We start from the raw sequence: 18,275 nt of genomic DNA, 5'->3' as shown, positions 1-18,275 counted from the left end.
GCGTCCCTCTCCAGGATCAACACAAACGCCGACTGGACTCAGTGCAGCGAAGGACTCCGACCAACCAGCCGCAGCCAGTTCACATCACAAGAAGATTTGGGCACATTTGACGCTGCGAGATGCTTTTGTAGCTGTGACTCCGCGTTGCCGATGTCGACGGGGCTGATATAAGTCAATAAATACTGAAAAAACTACACCTTGAGAACCCCGTGAGCCGGGTAAGCAGTTTCTAGAAGCTGGCAGCTAGCTAGCTAAGTAGGCTAACGAAGTTTAGCTGCTAATGCTAACAGGCTGGCCATGTTGTTGATGCTCTTTTGTTTAACTTAACAAAGTTTTACGACTTAACAATTCTCCCCTTTCATTTGCTTAGTTATCACGAAAGCACTGTCACTGAACAAACTATGACGATATTACTGACGTTAAGACTGTAATTGGTTTTAATTATTTGAACCGGCTGTTGCAGTGTTGTTTGTGTTTTTAGCTGTTTGCTAACATGCCAGCTTTGCTTGCGTAATTTAGCTAGCTGTTGCTGGCCATGGCTGCAAAGACATGAACAATAGCTCTCCTGTGAGGCTTTGCAGTTTGGACTTGCAGCATTGTTGGGGGTATTTGAGTTATTGTTTGGTGTCCTTTTGGCCAGCATTCATTATCCCACAAATCCCTTCGCACAGCACTACCAAATAAGCCAAAGGCTAATGATCCAGAGGTCTTTACCTCGTGGGTCTGTTGCGGCTCGTAGGCAAACAGGTTGCATATTTAAATTCTTATGTCTGATTTGGCATCATCTCCATGAATGTGGGGAAGCTCTCGGAGCTTAAAGGTGAGGAGGTGACTTTTACCTACATATCTGGGAAAACTTGTCTTACCATGAAACCTAAAAGTGGAGCCAGTAAATGTCACTCAACAGCCTGAAGATTTAGTAAACATGCACAGAGAGTGAACTTGTGTGAGTCAGAATGGTTTGAAGGCATGTTAGAGGGTTGCGTTAATGTCTGGGGGATAATGTAACAGTGCTGCTCCAGATTGCTCCACGTGTGTACCAAGAAACATTGTTGTTACCATGGCATGCAATTGATTTTTTAAGACTTGTGAAATAAGTATATTTCTGCTGACTTTTTTTCAGGGTTGAACACTTAACTCCCTTTCCCTGCCAGTACCAGTTGGGCAATACGTTTAAAATGGAGAACCTGCACTCCCACTGCCTTAAATGCATCAACAGAAGATGCATGGTAAGACCAGAGGCTAATGTTTGCTGCGACCTCATCGGCTGCCCTCTTGTGTGTGGGGCAGTTTTTCACTCATGCAAACTTGAGGAGCACCGTCTACTGTGTCCCTATGAACGGCTGCCATGCCTTAACAGCGGATTTGGCTGTCCATTCACTATTGCAAGGATCAAGATGGCACAACACCTTGAGACGTGCCCAGCAAGTATTGTATGTTGTACTATGGAGTGGAATCGCTGGCCTGTGAGCTACTCTGATCGCAAGTCCTATGAAAACTTGAGCAAAGACTTTGATGAAGTGGAGCAGCTCGACATGGCATTGGCCCTGCAGGATCAGAGGATGTTGTTAGAGTCTCTGAAGGTCACAACCACTGTGTCTAAGAATGGAGATAAGGAATCTGATGAAAGTGACAAAATGGCCACAGCATCAAGTCTCCCAGAGACACTGTTGGGTAATGGAACAGTGGCAATGGAAGATGAGCCCTATAATGAGTTGTATAGAGCCTCAGTGGAGACGAGCAGGAGTTTAGCAGCGGCCTTGGACATCCTCACTAATTCTAAGGATATTGGTGCAATTGTTGGAAATTTAAATAAGGAAAAGACTGACAAGAATGGAGCACTCCACAATGGAGACAATGGAGATAGCAACAACGTTTATGTTGCTGAGGGTGAGAAGAATGTGGATATGCAAGAGAGTGACTCTGATTCAGAGTGTGAGCTTGGAGCAGTAGGTGGAGTGGATTGCGCAGTGGGGACAGATGGAGAAGATGGTATTGGCTGGGCAGAAGAAAATGATTTTGTAGAGTTGTTTTTTGAAGAGAAAGAAGACATTATCGAGGAGCCAATAAATGATTCCAACCTTGACTGGCCAGCGATGCCTCAGGATTACATGCCTGTCATAGCACTGGAACCTCCTGTGCCTCAGCAGGCACCACTCTCCCCTCCAATGCCATTCCTGCTGTCTGATCATGTGAGAAATAACTTCTTACAACACTTACCCACTGAACTCAGGTATAGGTGTTTGGAGCGCAAACTACAGAATGTAGAAGTGCTTAGAGGAATAAGTATGTTTACATTTAATGGACGTCGGGCTCTGCTGTCAGACCCGTACCTGTTTCGAGCAAAGATGGAGGACAAGGCAGTAGACACATCTGACCTGGAAGTAGCAGATGACCCCATGGGCCTCCACGGCATTGATCTCATCACTGCCGCTTTGCTCTTTTGCCTCGGCGACTCTCCGGGAGGCCGAGGAATCTCAGACAGCAGGTTTGTCGATGGCTACCACATTGACTTTGGTACTCAGACATTCTCCTTCCCTTCAGCCATTCTTGCAACCAACACCATGGTGGGAGATATCGCTTCAGCCTCGGCATGCGATCACGCCAGCCCACAGCTTTCCAATCCAAGCCCCTTCCACACACTCAGGCTGGACTTGGTGCTTGAGTGTGTGGCTCGATACCAAACAAAGCAGCGCTCCATGTTCACATTCGTGTGTGGGCAGCTGTTCCGGCGGGACGAGTTCTCATCTCATTTCAAAAATGTTCACGGGGATATTCACGCCGGGCTCAATGGCTGGATGGAGCAACGCTGCCCCTTGGCCTACTACGGCTGCACCTACTCCCAAAGACGATTCTGCCCGTCTGTACAGGGCTTCAGAATCATCCACGACAGGCACCTCGGCTCATTTGGAGTTCAGCCTGGTGTGCCCCTAAAAACTGGCGACAACCTCCCAAGAAACACCTGCCGCCTCAGTTCAAAGTGCGATCAGTTCAGCAGTCTTCCGTTCGAGGTGTTGCAACATGTAGCAAGCTTTCTGGACAGCTTTAGTTTGTGCCAACTGTCCAGAGTGTCCCGCACCATGAGGGATGTGTGTGCTAGTCTGCTCCAGATGCGTGGCATGGTCGTCCTGCTGTGGGAGAAGAAACGGCGTGCTGATGGGTCTCCTTCATGGCAGATCACAGACAAGGTTAGTCATATTTTGTCATTTTAGAAGCACATTTTATAACCAGTCTCACTTGTTTTTTTTTTTTTATGGAACCGTTGTATACCTGTAGGCTGTCCCAGCATGAGACATTAATAGATTGATTCTCAATTGTTTGTCATGCAGGTGTGGCGATTCAGTACAGCTTTCGGTACAGTGAATGAGTGGAAGTTTGCCAACATCGCCAGCATGGCCGACCACCTCAAGAAGTGCAAGTTCAATACGATTGCTCGTCGGGAAGAAGCGATCCCTCTGCCATGCATGTGTTTCACCAGAGAGCTCACGAAAGAGGGAAGATGTTTACGTTCAGTTCTCAAACCAGTAGCATAAGTGATTTTTAAAAATGAACTCACCTTTTGGACATTTGTGAGACCATTAGAACTCAAATACTCGTATTTTTCCTCCATGTTTACAGACACCAGTCTCTTCCAGCCTCAAAAACATAGGAAACTGAACGTTATAAACTGGTGGTTCTTTGTTTCACAGTGGGAAAAATAAATCTTCACTCCTATAAATATGACAAAGCCAGCAGTGGGCCGATTTTTACTTCAGTGCAGGCTGACGTGCTGCAAACACAGAATGGGACTGTGAACAAGCAAATTAAATTGCTAGCCTTGTATCTTCCTCTCTGATGGATTCATTAATACCAGTGTACTGACCTTGTACCCTTATCTACTCTAACATTGTGTAAATAATCAGATGATGTAGATTTTTTTTATTTTTGTATCATAAAAAGTCAGTACTGTGCTACAATGGAGGTAATAATAGAGCCTTAAATGAAGATACACTTGATTTTCTAGTCCTGAGGTTGTTCAGAAAATCTCAGTGAGATTTCTCTACTGCTTCTAGCTGGAACAGTTTACTGGTATCTTGCACGGTTTTATAACTTATCCTGATACCTAGAGTGACCATGTGTGCACTGCTTAGACCTCATAGATTTCATGGCTTTAATTCTACATTATGAGACTGACCAAACATCGGTGGTAGCTGTGCACAGTGTATGCCCTTGTAAATAATGGTCATACCGTATTCACTGTGGGTGTTGTGGATGTTTTTATTCACCAGCATAAGCATGTCACCATCATCATGTTTGGTGTTTAAATGTAGTGTGTTTTGTGGTTTGCTGCGTCACAGCAGTAACAAAGGTGGTCCATCTTCCTTTTTTCTTATCTGACCTCTGACTAATGGGCTGGCATGTTAGTCAGGTGAGAGATAAAGTAACACTACCAGCCAAATGATAATGTATTTTTAGCTATGGTTGGCTTGTGGTTTGCACCAGCTCCTTTGACAAGTAACCAGCAATTGTTTGTAGGCTGTTTTTACACAAAAATCTAAATGTAGCTAGTGAAATGATGAATGTACTCAGTGAATACAAGAATCCATCAGTGACTGTGGTTAGTGGGCAGAAAGCTTGGTTTCCTTCCCTCAGTGTCAGACCTCATGAAACCCTGCAGGCCAGGTGTTAAGAAATATAACGGGCACAGGCTTCCCTCCAGAAATGAGCATCACTTATTATGTTCATATTCAGTATTTATCTCAGTCGTATGTTCTTGGCACTACATGTTCACTGTGTTCAAATGTTGTTGGCGTCTCAGGGTTGTAGCATGGAGTTTTGTCTTGCAGTAGATTGTGTGTAGTCAACAAAATTGCAGAGAACAACACAATGACGTGTCAGCTTCTTCATTATTGTGGGGTCTTAGAACTGACTGGTATACCACTCAGTATTATAAGAACATAACGGTGTGAGTGTGTGTGTGTGTTGCAGTGCTGGACTAACAAATTAAATGTTTTCATGTTTGTCATCCATCAACTTCATGTTTGTAACAGTAACTGAAATAGGCTGTGAGTAAAAAAAAAAATGCTGTTTGACTGTCCTTTGGACTGGCCAGACTTGTTGAACACCTTTTTAAAACTATATATTTGGTTTTGGGTTAAGGAATGAGGTCTAACAATACAAACGGGAGATTTTTTCCTCCCTTGGGTAGCAACAGATGTTTTGCAATGTTGAATGCAAATTGATTAAAAATACCACAGAAGAGATTACTTCTGAGAAAAAAAAAAAAGGATATTCCTTTGAGTAAGTTGTGTGTTTTTGATGTTGTTTTTATATTTTTAAAGTTTGATTTAAAGTCCAAGCAGTGTCTGAACTAAATTGTCTTTTTACTCTAACAAGTCTCAGTCAGTGTTTGGATTTTGTTTTCCTTTTTTACTGGTACTTTTTATTTGGAAAGAAAAAGAATCTGCCTCTGTAATGTCCAGATTTGTATTTGAAGAATTGATTTGCACATGAAGGCATGTACTGTAAAATTGAAATCCTAGTGCTGAAGTGATGTCTGCTCAAGTAGCGGGAATTTTACTCCCTCATGTTTTGCATGTGAGTTTGATGTCTTTGGAAAATCTATTAGTCAGTCCAGTTGCAAACTCATGTATACAGTTGATTTCTCAGGCACAAAGCGTCGGTTTATTACAATGTTCATATGAACTGTTACATTTCTTTTCTAAACTGGTATAATGATCTTCTGCCTGATCTGTTCACAGGCCCTCAATTTTCAGGTTTAGTGGATAAAGTGGAACAGTCAGCCTGAGTATTAAATCGTTCTTTTGCTCCATTGAGGTTCATACAACATTAAGACAAATGTATTTCATTTGCAGCGCACCTTTTGTTTTTTTTAGTAACACAGCCTTTGTAGGCACTCGGAGTGTATCAACACTTTTGTTTTCACTCTTGCTGACGTGTATTTTTCACCACAATATGCCAGCTTCATTTGTTTGACTTTTGAAGCATTTTAATAAAGAGGCTCTCGGTTTTTAAATGTGCGATTCTTGGTCTTTTTTCTTCACTTTTTGTTGCAGTGGTCCTCAGCCGTGTGCCTTTAAACGGCCAGATGTCACACTGTGCCTGAACCACATGGATCACCTGCGTCACAGTGCTTTGTTTAACTCACTAATAGGTTTACAGCTGATAAATTGTAATGTCTCCATTAAGTTGAAATTGTAGAAAGGTAGTTGGGAGTATATTCAAGCCTATGTTTAGATCAGGTACAGAAATTCAGTGAAGGTAAGAGTAGGTGTGTTTGAACACTGGGTTCAAGCCCTCAAAACTTGAATATGTGGCAAAAAAACACACTGAAATCTTAGCTTTTCTTCAGTTCATAGTTTTACCAACTTAAATCAAGTGTGGAAGCTCTCAAGTTTCCCCTAAAATTAAAATGAATCATTATTCAAAGTGGGTTCCTTTGCTTTATCACAATGAAAGAAAAGCTGAAATGTCCAATGTAGTGGCAACATACTTGTATTTTACAGCTAGATGGCGCCAGACCCACACAATTGATCCAATGAGAAGACACGTTAGAGCAGTCCCTCTATTGTGATGCATCAGTATATGACTTAGTTTGATCTCATTTTAATGTATTTAAATGGTGTTCAGTAAATATTAAAAGCCAAACAGTGTAAATAACCATAATCTACAGCTGTAATCAAAGTGGCACATGACAGATTACAGTGTTTCTTCCTCTTGTTTAGACCACCACAGCTGATGTAAACAAATCTTTTACTTTACCAAATAAAAAAAAAAAACATATTTAGCTGTCTTCTTGTGTCAGAAGCACCTGTCAATCGAAAAACATTTATTTTTTCCTTTCTTGTTTTCCGAGTACTCCCTGTTGCTTACATTTGGACCAGAGTTTGCATCCAAATCTTGATTTAAATCCAAGAAACGTAGCGAGGGGTGCCATCATTTACCCCAAAACCCACTAAGAGTAACTAGAGAATAAAACCTAGCTACAATTAATCAGCTGATTCAGGCTGTTTCATCGCACAGTTCCTAGTTGTTACTTAATTGATGAGTCACAAACAAGCCTGAAAACCGTTACTATGTGAAGGGTGAGCCGTATGTAAATAAAGCATTCAGTATGCAACATCAAGTCACATGCAGATGTTTATCTGTGGCAATGCAGTGAGCAAAGCAGCCGTAATTTTTGCAAACAGGATTTACAATTGTTACTTTTCTTATTGATATCCTGGGTCATTGGCCAATTCTTGAGATTTCCATGTTAAAACCGACATTTCCTACCAGGAGTGGGGTTCGAACCCACGAGGATATATCTCCATTGGATCTTAAGTCCAACGCCTTAACCACTCGGCCATCCTGGTGTGTGCATTGCTGCAGGGAGCCGTTGTCTCCACATCCAAAGCTAAAACCATCATAACCAGGTCAGGACAACAGGTGAGTGTCCACCTGAGCAAACTTATGACGTGAAAAGTGCAAAGTCACCCTGCCTGTAAACACCAACCACATCCCACACAGGAGGAAGTGCAGTCAGTACAGCCCCGAAACCCATTTCAACACAGAGCAGAGGCAGTGACACCCACTGGTGTCTCTACATGCAGGATGAAGAGTGATGATGGTCTCAGCTTCAGTTTGACAGGTGATAACTGGGGATCCCCCAGTGGGTGATGGAGTGAAAGTAAAGGTCTCTCTGATTTAACTATCACTACATTCAAAAGGACAATGAGATAGGCATGCTGTGCAAACAGAGAGCGCTCTGGCCTGATTAGTTCCCCCGCTCTCTATTGTTGTCACGCTGCCTGAGCCAACACCCAAGTGCACGTTGATTCGGGTGCTCTTTTGCATGGAACAATTTGAGAAATGAGATGTGATTGACTTTGGTTTTGTGTCAGTGAAGCTCCAGGAAGGACACACAGGACTGGTGATGGCACCACTTTAGCTCTGAAAGCTTTTTTTTTCGTGTGTAGCAACATGTCTTGAGAAACATGACGCTAACCACAGCCAGAGGCTGCGTTGGGTCATGACACTCTACAGTCAGGCTGTGAAAACTAGTCAATATATTAAAAAGCCACTCTAAGGCATTTTATTTATTTATATTACTTAAATATTTCATACAACATTACAAAGTTTAAAACTGAGAGTTGCATTAAATTACAGCTTGGGCGACTTTACAGACATTATGTAAATGGTTTCTCAGTAAGAATCAGGAAATGCAACACCCTCATATTACTGTATACATGGACGTGTGGCTCAAACTGTAGACCTTTTCAGAGAGGAAGAAAAAGAAAACGATTCTGAAATTTGGACACTTGTACTGCTTTTAAAATGAGGCCAGTGCTTCATTTGAGCTAAATAAATACATAAACTAAGAACAGTACTACAGGCATCTTTGCATAGGAAGCTTATCTCAATATTAACATTATTTTGAGATTAAAGTAACACTGATGCGGTCTCATTTGCAGCAGGGGAAGCAACAACAAAAGAGTTTCTTGCATGGATTGCTCTTCTTGTATTTAACAGCCTTCTTGATCTGAACTGTGGCCTTGACAACGTAGTCCTGAGTCGCACATACATTTGCTTCTATGTTATCCAGCATGCAGCCCTGCTCCTCCACCAGCAGGGCCATCTGAGAGAAAAGCTCATGAATCTCCCTGATACGGCTCTCCAGCTCCAGCAGCTCCTTGTGCCGGTTCTCGATCTCACTGAGGGCAGATCTGGCAGTCCTGCCTTCCAGGAGGAGATTATCCGAGAAGACGTTCCACTTCCCCGTCTCGATCATCTCGTCAATCTGCTCCCTGCTAATCTCTTTGCCCATGATCTCCGCTTGCCTCTGGATGCGGGTCTTGCAGTTCTCCTTCTGGACCATCTCAGCCTCGTTGTACTCGGACATGGCCTCGTGGAAGGCGCTGGTCAGGGAGATGTGCTGTGAACGCACCATGCGAGACACAGCAGACGTAGGCCCATGCTCCTCGTCCAGCTCTTTGCTCAGCTTCCCCAGCTCCTCCAGCCGAGCGTAAATGGCCTCCCCTCTGGCCTTGATGTCTCGTCCGAGTGCGCTTGAGTCCCGTTTGATGCTGCTGAACCGCCTGACGGACGTGAGGAACCTGGTGTTCTGCTTTCCAAGACGCTTCACGTCCATTTTGAGCAGCAGCATCTCCTTCCTCATCGTCTGGGCCTCTTTGTAGGTGCTGCTTATCACATCCTCTCCCTCAAACACGATGGCCTGTTGCCCCAGTTGCTCCTCATCCCCACTGGTGCGGTCGTGGATGTCCTCAGGCCCACGCTCCTCCGCTGCAGGCTTGGAGGTGAAGGTCTGCAGCTCACCCAGTCGGTCCCTCATCTCTCCTGCAAGTGGAGTCAGGAACCTCTACTGCCCTCTTTAAAGAAATACACATATTCACTTTGTGATGGAGAGTTAGATGAGAAGATCGATACCACTCTCATGTCTGTCTGTTAAGTATAAGCATCCAGTTACTGGTCCTAATTAACAGTCCAGCATGTAACACAAATTGTCTAAATGTCCAAAAAAGAGTGTACACATTTAGGTAGCATAACTTTGCTTTCCTTTCTATTGTTTCTCTAACTCATAAGATGACCCCTCAGACTTATTGTGTATGAACCACTGGACTAAACAACTTAACTGTAAAGTACCAGCTACCACAGTAAGATGCTGCACACTGATGCATTAGTATTAACAATCCAATAATCTGAAATATTGTGTCAAATTATAGGATACTTTTATTGTTTATACTGTTATGTACATTAAGCTGACAGATTTAGATACACCACCTATATTTGGAATTGGGGTATTTTTACAGTATTGTACTTGTAGCCTACTTTTTCTTAAGATATCTGCACACTTCTACTACTGGTTTGATGTTTCATTTAGAGAAAATCAACCTTACCATGAGGGCAAAATTAGATAATTTTAGGAAACGATGGACTCCTTTCATATCATATTTCCCCCCTTAGTGCCTCTTAAATCAGGAAAATCAAATCTAGTTAATGAGCTGGTTCAACATAGTCTTACGAGTATGCGCTGTTTTTTTCTTTTTATATTACAATTCTTAGGATTTAATATTTAATGGGGAGAGAAATCTATTTTTTCAGCGGGAAGAAACAGGGCACCATAAGACAATGATTGTATTGGTAGTTTAGGTGTGGATCTGTTTAAACTCCTAAATATGAAACTGATGGGTTACTTCCTCAACTGTGATGTTTTCATCGCAGACAGATTAATTACAGGGCGTCGACTAAACACTTGTTATACTAAAGAGTTCTTTCCCTTCGATAGAAACTTATTGTAATGCACGTTATCTTAAGAAATGTTTCACAGAGGGAAATAACTCACATCGACAAACTTTGGTCATGTCAAGTGAAAATCACGAGGAAAGAGAAAAAACCTGGAAATAAAAACCTGATCTGGAAATCATCCTGTAGCCTCCATGAGTGAGTAGATTAGTATTTTAGTCCCGATATACTAAAGCAGACATAGTAAAGACCAGAGCACACATACCTCTCAGTGTTCTGCAGCGGTCCTACACTGTCTCACTCGCAGAGGTAGAAGAGGACACACTCATTTCCTCCTTCTCTCTCCGTTAGAGCATCAAACTTCGACATGCACACAAGTCAGCTGTCTCGCAGGGTTTTTCAGTGGGTCGCGCAACCACACACACACACACACACACACTCCCACTCACACTGCATGACACTGACGGACTGGTACAGCCTGCAGCAGGTACACACACACACACACCACATTTCACACAGTTCTCCGCCTCATCGCCTCCCTGGTTTGAGTCCAGGAAGGAGACCTCCCCCATCACACTCATCTGATGGTCGTGTGTTGAACATCAGAGCTTGCAGGTGACCTGTCAGGCTTGTGAGAGGTTGAAAAATGATTTTTAAAAAAGCTGTTCAGCTTCACCAAAGTGTTTGGAGTCTTCCACTAAACTAATTAAAACAATAAACATCAGACCTTTTACATCTCAGATTAAAAAAAAGAACAATTCCAAGTTCATTTTTGTCCTTCAAAACAGCAAACAGGCCGTGCACAAGGTCCATTTATTAGTGTTCTGGTGGGGGAAGCACTCTTATACATACTTATGTGAAAGAAGCTACCAGACTCAGACAAGTATAAGTATGTTAGAATTGTCAGCAAAACATATTTAAAGTATCAAAAGTAAAGAGATACTCATAATGCTCCATGTGAGTGTTTTACCATTACATGTTGTGTTATTGGTTATCATGTTATTAGTGGTGCATGAATGCATAAGCAGTTTATTGGTGCTATTGGTGGAGCTAGAACTCATTTTAAACTTTTATATACTGTTGGGTAGTTTAATATGATTAAAAAAGAATTGTTACTTTATAAGTTCATTGTGTGTTTTGCATGTAAAATCTTAAAATGCAAAGTAACGCCAGTAGTAAGAGAGAGAGAGAGAAGTATATAGTAGTGTGAAAGGAAATACTCAAGTAAAGTTCAAGTACTGCAAATGTGTACATAAGTGCAGTATGTTAGAGGATGTACTTAGTTGAAACTACACACATAGTGTTTATCTTCTCCCTGGAACCAGTTTATTTCAGTCTCACAATATTTTCAGTGATTGAAAGCTCCAGAACAGCCACTAAAGGGATTTTAGTTTAGGCTGTCTAATTTTTATAACATGGAAAGCAGCCACAAAACAGCTTCTTGAATGGGTTGTTTTTATCAGATGTAATGGCTTTATCCAGCTGGACCAAGCCTTCCTCAACAATCACTTCACTGTTTTGGACATTTTTCTGGATGTTATCCATGGCTGCCCCCTGCTCCTCAGCGAGCACAGCCACATCCAGAAACAGCTCTTGGATCCCCTTGATCCTCTTCTCCAGGTCCACCAGCTCCTTGTGTCGGCTCTCGATCTGCAGGAAAGCTGAGCGAGCCGTTTTGCCCTCCACCTGGACGCTGAACACACTCAGCTCCCCACTCTCCATCATCTCCTCCAGCTCCTTGTCGCTGACCTCCCTGCCCACCACCTCCATCTGCCTCTGGATCTGCCGTTTACAAGCCACCCTGTGGCTCATCTCTGTGTCATTGTAGCTGAGCATCACCTCCCGCAGAGCACTGCTGAGACACTGGTACTGTGTTTGAGCAATGCGCGCTGTGGGGTCAGAGCTGCCACGCTGGACCTCGAGCTCCTCTCTGAGAGCATGCATCATGTGCAGCCGCCGCAGCACAGCTTCTCCCCTGTGCTTAATATCCGTCCCGATTGCATTGGGGTCCCGCTTTGTTGCAATGGGGTATGAGGTTTTGTTTAAGGTCTGGTAGTTCACATCTTTCAGCTCGCTGATGTCATTCTGGATCTGCTGGATTTCAAGACGTATCTCCTGGGCCTCCTGCAGGACACCATCCAGCTGCTGGTCAGGCTGGGATGCTGTTGCTGCCTCGCGCTCTGACAAATTGTCCAGCTCCACTGTGCTGAAGCCTTCAGAGTCAGTCTGTACCTGATGGAGGTGCCATAGCCTGTCTCTCATGTCTGAAAGGAAAAGCAACACAGAAAATGATGATGGAAAAGATTTTTGATTTATTCATCTGGTTGCAGGGGTTCCCAGGCTGGGAATTCTCACAAGGTTCATAAGTTAAGTTTCAGTGGCCACAAGATGCTTAGAGATGCTTATGGTCCACTTAGGGACAGAGGAATCAAGCTGTAAACAAAACATACAGTGTTACTACCTTTTAAACGGGTCATCTAGACATTTAAAATTGCTCTTTCGTACAGTCTGGGGACTCGAAGCAACAGCAGCTGAGATATCCTGACTTTTAGTCCCAAAAATACTGGATCCTACATTTCCCATATTACACCTCACCTTTGAGAAACATCGCTGGAGTGCCCCTTTAACTTGACATGGCAAAACCTGTTAGCAAACAGCTGTTTATTTACACATCCAGCAGATAGTCCAGTATTTAGTCTCTTTTAGCTCTGCTTTAGTCTCTGAGGGAGGTATCTGGATTTCTAGATGTTAAATGATCCACAATGTTAGTTGCTAACTTTGTTTGTCTACATTTTGGTGATGAGCAGGTAGTATAGAGTGGGTTTTTAGAGCTTTTTTAATTAACACATTTAAGCATCACCGATGAGAGTGAACCAAATAGATCCTTTTTGCTAACACTGTGCTGGATGTGAAAAAAGAAGGCAAAAATAAAGATTAAAAAATATGAGCTGAACTTAACAAGACAGAGAGTGATTGGTTGCAACAAACAAGCTTATCTTGTGTTAAATGTTTCCTGAGCATGACTGATGACATCGAACAGGCCAGGGCTCGGTCAAACACATACCAATCAAAAACTTTTGTAATCGATATGTGTAGCATTTTCTACCTCCGCAGTATCAGGTCATCTTAAATGAACGAACTCGATCTGCCAGGACATTTAATCTCCCTTCAGGACTTACAAAAGAAGCTGTCAAGCAGAAAAGTATACTATAAAAGGATTTCAGCATGTATGTAATCTGGTTTTAAGTTAGTTGTTCTAAGTGGAATTCAACAAAAGCAGCAGCGAGCACAGTGTCAATCATCCTGAACAGCCTGGCAAAAAGCAGTCATGAACCAGCGGCGCAGGAAGTCTAGCTTTTACAACAGATTTTCATTACATTTCAACACTCTTTTTCACAAAAGAGCACGTAAAAAGGCCCCAAATTCAGATTTTCTTCCCTATCCTGTATTTTACTTTAAATGCCTTCTCAGACGAGCCTAATAGATACAGCATATGTAAACCTATGAGAAAAATAATATACCTTACTGGTATGCCAGTTGGTTTTCTGTAGAGGATTTGCAGTGTCTTCTCCTTCTGTAGCACAAGCTGATCATAGAAATAGGAGCACAGTCGAAGAGGCAGTAAAGAGAGTGAACCATTAGATAGAAGGGAAGTTAACCATCATCACTTATACACCTGTTTAAGAGGAAAGGTTTTTAGAAACAAAACTTTCTGCATTCCTGTGGTGTCACATGGAGGCCCACAGTGACGTACAGTAAGGTGAAGCCAAGCCTCTCAAGGATCCATCATGAAGATGACGACTGATATATCTGTGTTTTCTACTTTCTCAGGCTCTACTGTCATTAAAGTACACTTGTGTTTTTAGTAGATATATAAATTGCTAATGGAAACATCACACAGGGCGATAGAGGGTTGTGAAAAGAGTTATGTAAAAAAAAAAAAAAAAAACAGATATGAAAGATAATATCAACGACAGAAGTCACACCAGCGACAAGACAGCGGTCACTAAAAGTATGTGAAAAATAAGGAGGAAGTATTTCAGATATGTTATCTTCCATAGGGGTGGGACTGAAGTGTTCATGTGGGTGAACAAACTTTAACATCTTGGAGAAGTCACAAGTCGTACAACCTCTCCTTTCTGTTTCATGACATGTAATCGGACCAAGGGCTCGTTCTCACCCTGCATGCAATGAAACCACCAGCACATCAAGTGATTATCAGTCATGCTGCCAGAAGAAGAAGCTGAGGTATATTTGAACAAGGAAAATGGATGCCTCAGTTCATGCGTAGGAGGCTGCGCAACACTCACACTCATTTCCACATCCAGCAGTGGCTTATATGTGATTAGTAATTTCCACCGGCCTCCACGAGTTTGAGTCACACTGGCTTTGTTTCTCAATGGGGGTTTTTTTTATGACTATGATTTACACCCTGATGAAGATTCAGGGAAGTCGCAAAAAGTGTGTAATCTAACCATTATGCATGAATAAATAACAGATTTTAATGTTATGTCTTCCAACGACCAGTTTTTTGTGTTCAAGAGCATTTTGAGGTTTCCTTGACTAAATGCACGTGAAAGTGAGCAACTGGCCTCTTCAATCTTTTTTTAAATCACCAAATTAGTGTGTAAAACAATTCTTTGTTTTGTAAAAATGTAATTTAAAACTGAGTTCTGTGTACACTGATGGATGCATAGATTTTGTCCAGCAGATGTCAGTGCTACAACAGTACAATTCTTAACATATAGTTCATGAACTTTTCCAAGGTAGATGATCATCCCACCAACTTAATTCTATGCATTAGTTTAACTTATCAGAGGTGGTGTTGTCTTTGCTGCAGCTTGAGAAAATAAGACACACACTGAGCAGGTCTTACAACAAGTTTACTGAAATATGGTGTCTGTTTATTGAATATGCGCTACCTTGCCACCAGATTGATGTGTTTCCTGTTAAGTGAATTGCTCCTGAAACTGATGTTTATGCATTAGATCCACCCTTTTAATTTAAGGTCTAGCTTATTATTTTTACATATAGATATTATAATGTTTACTTTATTACATTCAGTTCAGTTTAATTCAACTTACACCTATATGCAGCAACCTACTGTCCAGATCAATTAAAGGCCATGATCTTAAAAACTATGAGTGGAGTTACTTACAAATATTACTTTATATTTTCATTCTTGTACTGAAACTACAATATTTGTCAATGTAAAATATGTTAGAAACAAGCAAACCACTGTTTTAAACCAGAAAAAAACACTTTTAAACATCAAACATTCTTTTCTTAATATCACAAAAATTGCAAACTTTCCATTGGAGCACTTCTTGTTATTGATTTGCAGCACCAAGCAAAACCCAAAACACTACAGCATTACAAGTTCAAAGTTTGAGTTAAATCTAGTTATCTCTGCTCAGTCAGCAGCTTCTGATTTGAGCAGCATGTTTTTTTTAATCAATAAACAGTGTTGCATGAGTTTCAGATGTAGGATGGCCTGTTGACCAGTCAGGGACATGTGACCAGGTGAAATCTCAGCCCAGTATATGCTACTCACTGCTTATCAGAGGTTTAGAAAGGAGGTTTAGAAATGCCAGACTGAGGTACAGAAGCTCTGGAAAACAATTCAATGTGAATGTGCCAAGAATGTTGTCTTAATTAAGGATAGTAAATCTGCTAAACTTTAGGTCAAAGGTCACTTTGCCCCTGACACCCCTCCATTATATCACCATACCCGCTTTCTCTGCAAATCCTTTTTCTTCTACCGTATGTGTTTCACCAAAATAAATCTCATTACATGAACTTGGGCCACACTAAAGTGGGTCAGACAGGCAACATCTCTTCTTAATACTCACTTTTTCTATTTTCCCACATGATCCAAGTGTGACTCTGCTTCCCTTGTACCGTTGAGAAATATTACTCATATTATTGAATTAAAAATTAGCTTAATTGGTTTTTATACAAAATAGAATATATATATGAAATTATCAGTCTCTTATGTTAAGTAATTAACTGTTACCACAACTGTCATCTCTGATTTTAAGATGATTATCTCTATAAGACAGCATGTTTAAGTCAAATTTATAATGACTTCCTGGGTCTTTTTTTCTGAAACAAATGTTACAATAATATAATGCAAAGACATTTTTTTTCATTTTGTTCTTAAACACACACCGTGCAACTGCAAAGACACCGAGAAGAGACCCACAAAGTACAATATCAAAACAGTGCTGACTTTTATGTTTTCTTTTTCAACTTAAAGTGCAGAGCAACACATTTTGGCCAAGCATAAAAAAGGACTCATTCATCAGATTCGAATTTCAGCCGCACACTTAAAATTGATCCCCCGAAACTACCAGGTACAGAAAAAGGACATGCACACACATGCAGACTGACTCATTGAGACCCCCTGCATCTTATTTCATTATTAAGCATCAGGCCTCTGGAGTTAGGTTGCTGTAATCGGCGGAGAAAACATCAGCTGTTTCCAGTTACCTAAAGTTGTGACTCTAATAAATTCAACTTACTGGCTTCAATCTGCGGTTCACACAAGAGCACCAGTGTCCCAGATCATCTGATCAAATTAACATGAATGTCTGTCATGGGTTTGGAGATGTTTCTCTGACCTGAGATTTCCCAAGGTCTCACTTTGTTCCACTTCGGTGACACATCAGTCTTGTTTTAAGCAAACCTGTCCTCAGCTTTAGCAGTGAGGTAAATAAGGAAGCAGCTGCTGCTACACTGCAGTACAAGGACATCTTATACTGGACAGGTTCTTTACTTAAATTTGGCTTCATTACAGAGAACATTTAAGTGTATTCCAAGTATGAAGTCATATAAGATTGATCTGTTAAAAGCACACTGTATTGTCCTTCTCATTAAACTCTTGGCATTTTAGTTTTTAATTAACATTATATATCATTATTACAAATTCACAAGAGGACATGTATATAAAATTGGAATCAGTGGATATTTGAAGAAACACTGAACAACCAAAAAAAACAATATCAGACCAGTTCAACAACTCCAGAGCTGTGATCCTAAAAAGAGAAAACTTGAGTGGATAGATTAATAGATAGCAATATAAACAGTTCATCCCTTTATCACTTAGCTGAAGTCAGCCTGATTTTCCAGCAGCCTCGTCTACCTAAAGCTGAGAGTCTTTAGATGACTTGTCAAACTGACCTCTGGCAGGTTCTTGAAAATGTGTAGCCCTGCCCTGCTCATGATATTCTGCACGTCCCAGTTTAATCTCCAAATTACATTAAATTGGTTTTGCTCCAGTTACATTTTACCATTTTACACGTCACCAGTCAGTTGATAGACACTTTCAAAAAAACATCTTGACATCAAAATCCTCAAACTTTCATATTGGTAAGATATAATTTTACTGCAATTACAGCTTCCATGGTCATCAAATATACCTTGTATACTGTAAATCCATTAAGATGGCAAGCCTGAAAAATCAATTATTTCAGTATGACTTATAGTCATAGAGAATCATAGAGTATTGAGCACGTTACCTACTGATGTCTCATACATCAAACAGGCTTTCTGAAGCTTTGTGAAATCAAATCAATGACATTTTCCAGCTTATATGTCCTGAAAACTTCAAACAAAAAAAATATTCAAAGAGTTTTATTAGGAAAGAACAAGTGGTTGAACATTACAGAAAAGTGGCAACTTCATTTCCACAATAATTCTGTCTACGGATCAATAAATCATAAAACTATGCTTTCTTTCTTAAAATAATAGAAACATCATAAAACAACATTAAACAACAATTTTCTGGGTATTTTATATAGAAATTTGGTACCACTTTCTAATGAGGCACCTATCATAAAGGGCTCATAAGTTGTGTAGTAAATAATCGCTTTATAAAAGGTTAACAAATTGTTTAACAATGCTTCATAGATCATTTAAAACCCATAATAGGAACACTTTGGCAAGGGCATATTCTTTATATTGTGTAAGTAATGCCATTATAAATGCATGTAATCCATTAATAAATGCTCATGGGCTTCTAATAAGCCACC

The 18,275-nt window shown here is 41.1% G+C and overlaps 3 protein-coding genes and 1 non-coding gene across 5 annotated transcripts in view; 1 reads left to right on the top strand and 3 right to left on the bottom strand.

The window, feature by feature from the left end:
- Window positions 1–38: 38 nt before the first annotated feature.
- Window positions 39–18,275, top strand: part of fbxo30a (F-box protein 30a) — an 89,917-nt gene continuing 71,680 nt past the window's right edge. The window contains exons 1-3 of one of the 2 annotated variants that reach the window (XR_011585296.1): window positions 39–218; window positions 1,124–3,188; window positions 3,330–3,595. Coding sequence is in view for 1 of the 2 variants with exons in the window: in XM_070842280.1 (XP_070698381.1) it covers window positions 1,179–3,188; window positions 3,330–3,533 (2,214 nt within the window). In the remaining variant the exon portion in view is untranslated. Of the gene's footprint in view, window positions 219–1,123; window positions 3,189–3,329; window positions 6,017–18,275 lie in introns of those variants that run through there. The other variant, XM_070842280.1, reaches the window with a different exon arrangement.
- trnal-uaa (transfer RNA leucine (anticodon UAA)) lies at window positions 7,273–7,355 on the bottom strand. The gene has a single exon. It is a non-coding gene; the product is annotated as a tRNA-Leu (tRNA).
- stx11a (syntaxin 11a) lies at window positions 8,069–10,577 on the bottom strand. Its single transcript, XM_070842647.1, has 2 exons — window positions 10,508–10,577; window positions 8,069–9,368 (listed from the first exon to the last, which is right to left on the bottom strand). Exon 2 carries the CDS (start codon window positions 9,329–9,331, stop codon window positions 8,444–8,446), a length of 888 nt encoding a protein of 295 aa, XP_070698748.1. The 5' UTR covers window positions 9,332–9,368; window positions 10,508–10,577; the 3' UTR covers window positions 8,069–8,443.
- LOC139212416 (syntaxin-11-like) lies at window positions 11,560–13,808 on the bottom strand. The gene is made up of 2 exons (XM_070842959.1): window positions 13,769–13,808; window positions 11,560–12,506 (listed from the first exon to the last, which is right to left on the bottom strand). The coding sequence occupies exon 2, from the start codon at window positions 12,502–12,504 to the stop codon at window positions 11,644–11,646; it is 861 nt and encodes a 286-aa protein (XP_070699060.1). The 5' UTR covers window positions 12,505–12,506; window positions 13,769–13,808; the 3' UTR covers window positions 11,560–11,643.

Source organism: Pempheris klunzingeri, chromosome 13 (assembly GCF_042242105.1).
Source record: "Pempheris klunzingeri isolate RE-2024b chromosome 13, fPemKlu1.hap1, whole genome shotgun sequence".
NCBI classification, from domain to species: domain Eukaryota; kingdom Metazoa; phylum Chordata; class Actinopteri; order Acropomatiformes; family Pempheridae; genus Pempheris; species Pempheris klunzingeri.
Note: the sequence above shows the minus strand (reverse complement) of the source record. Positions and strands in the feature narration are given on the sequence as shown.

Excerpts from the sequence above, each read along its gene's own strand:
- stx11a (XM_070842647.1), bottom strand. The coding sequence starts at position 9,331 with ATGAGGGACCGACTGGGTGAGCTGCAGACCTTCACCTCCAAGCCTGCA.
- LOC139212416 (XM_070842959.1), bottom strand. The coding sequence starts at position 12,504 with ATGAGAGACAGGCTATGGCACCTCCATCAGGTACAGACTGACTCTGAA.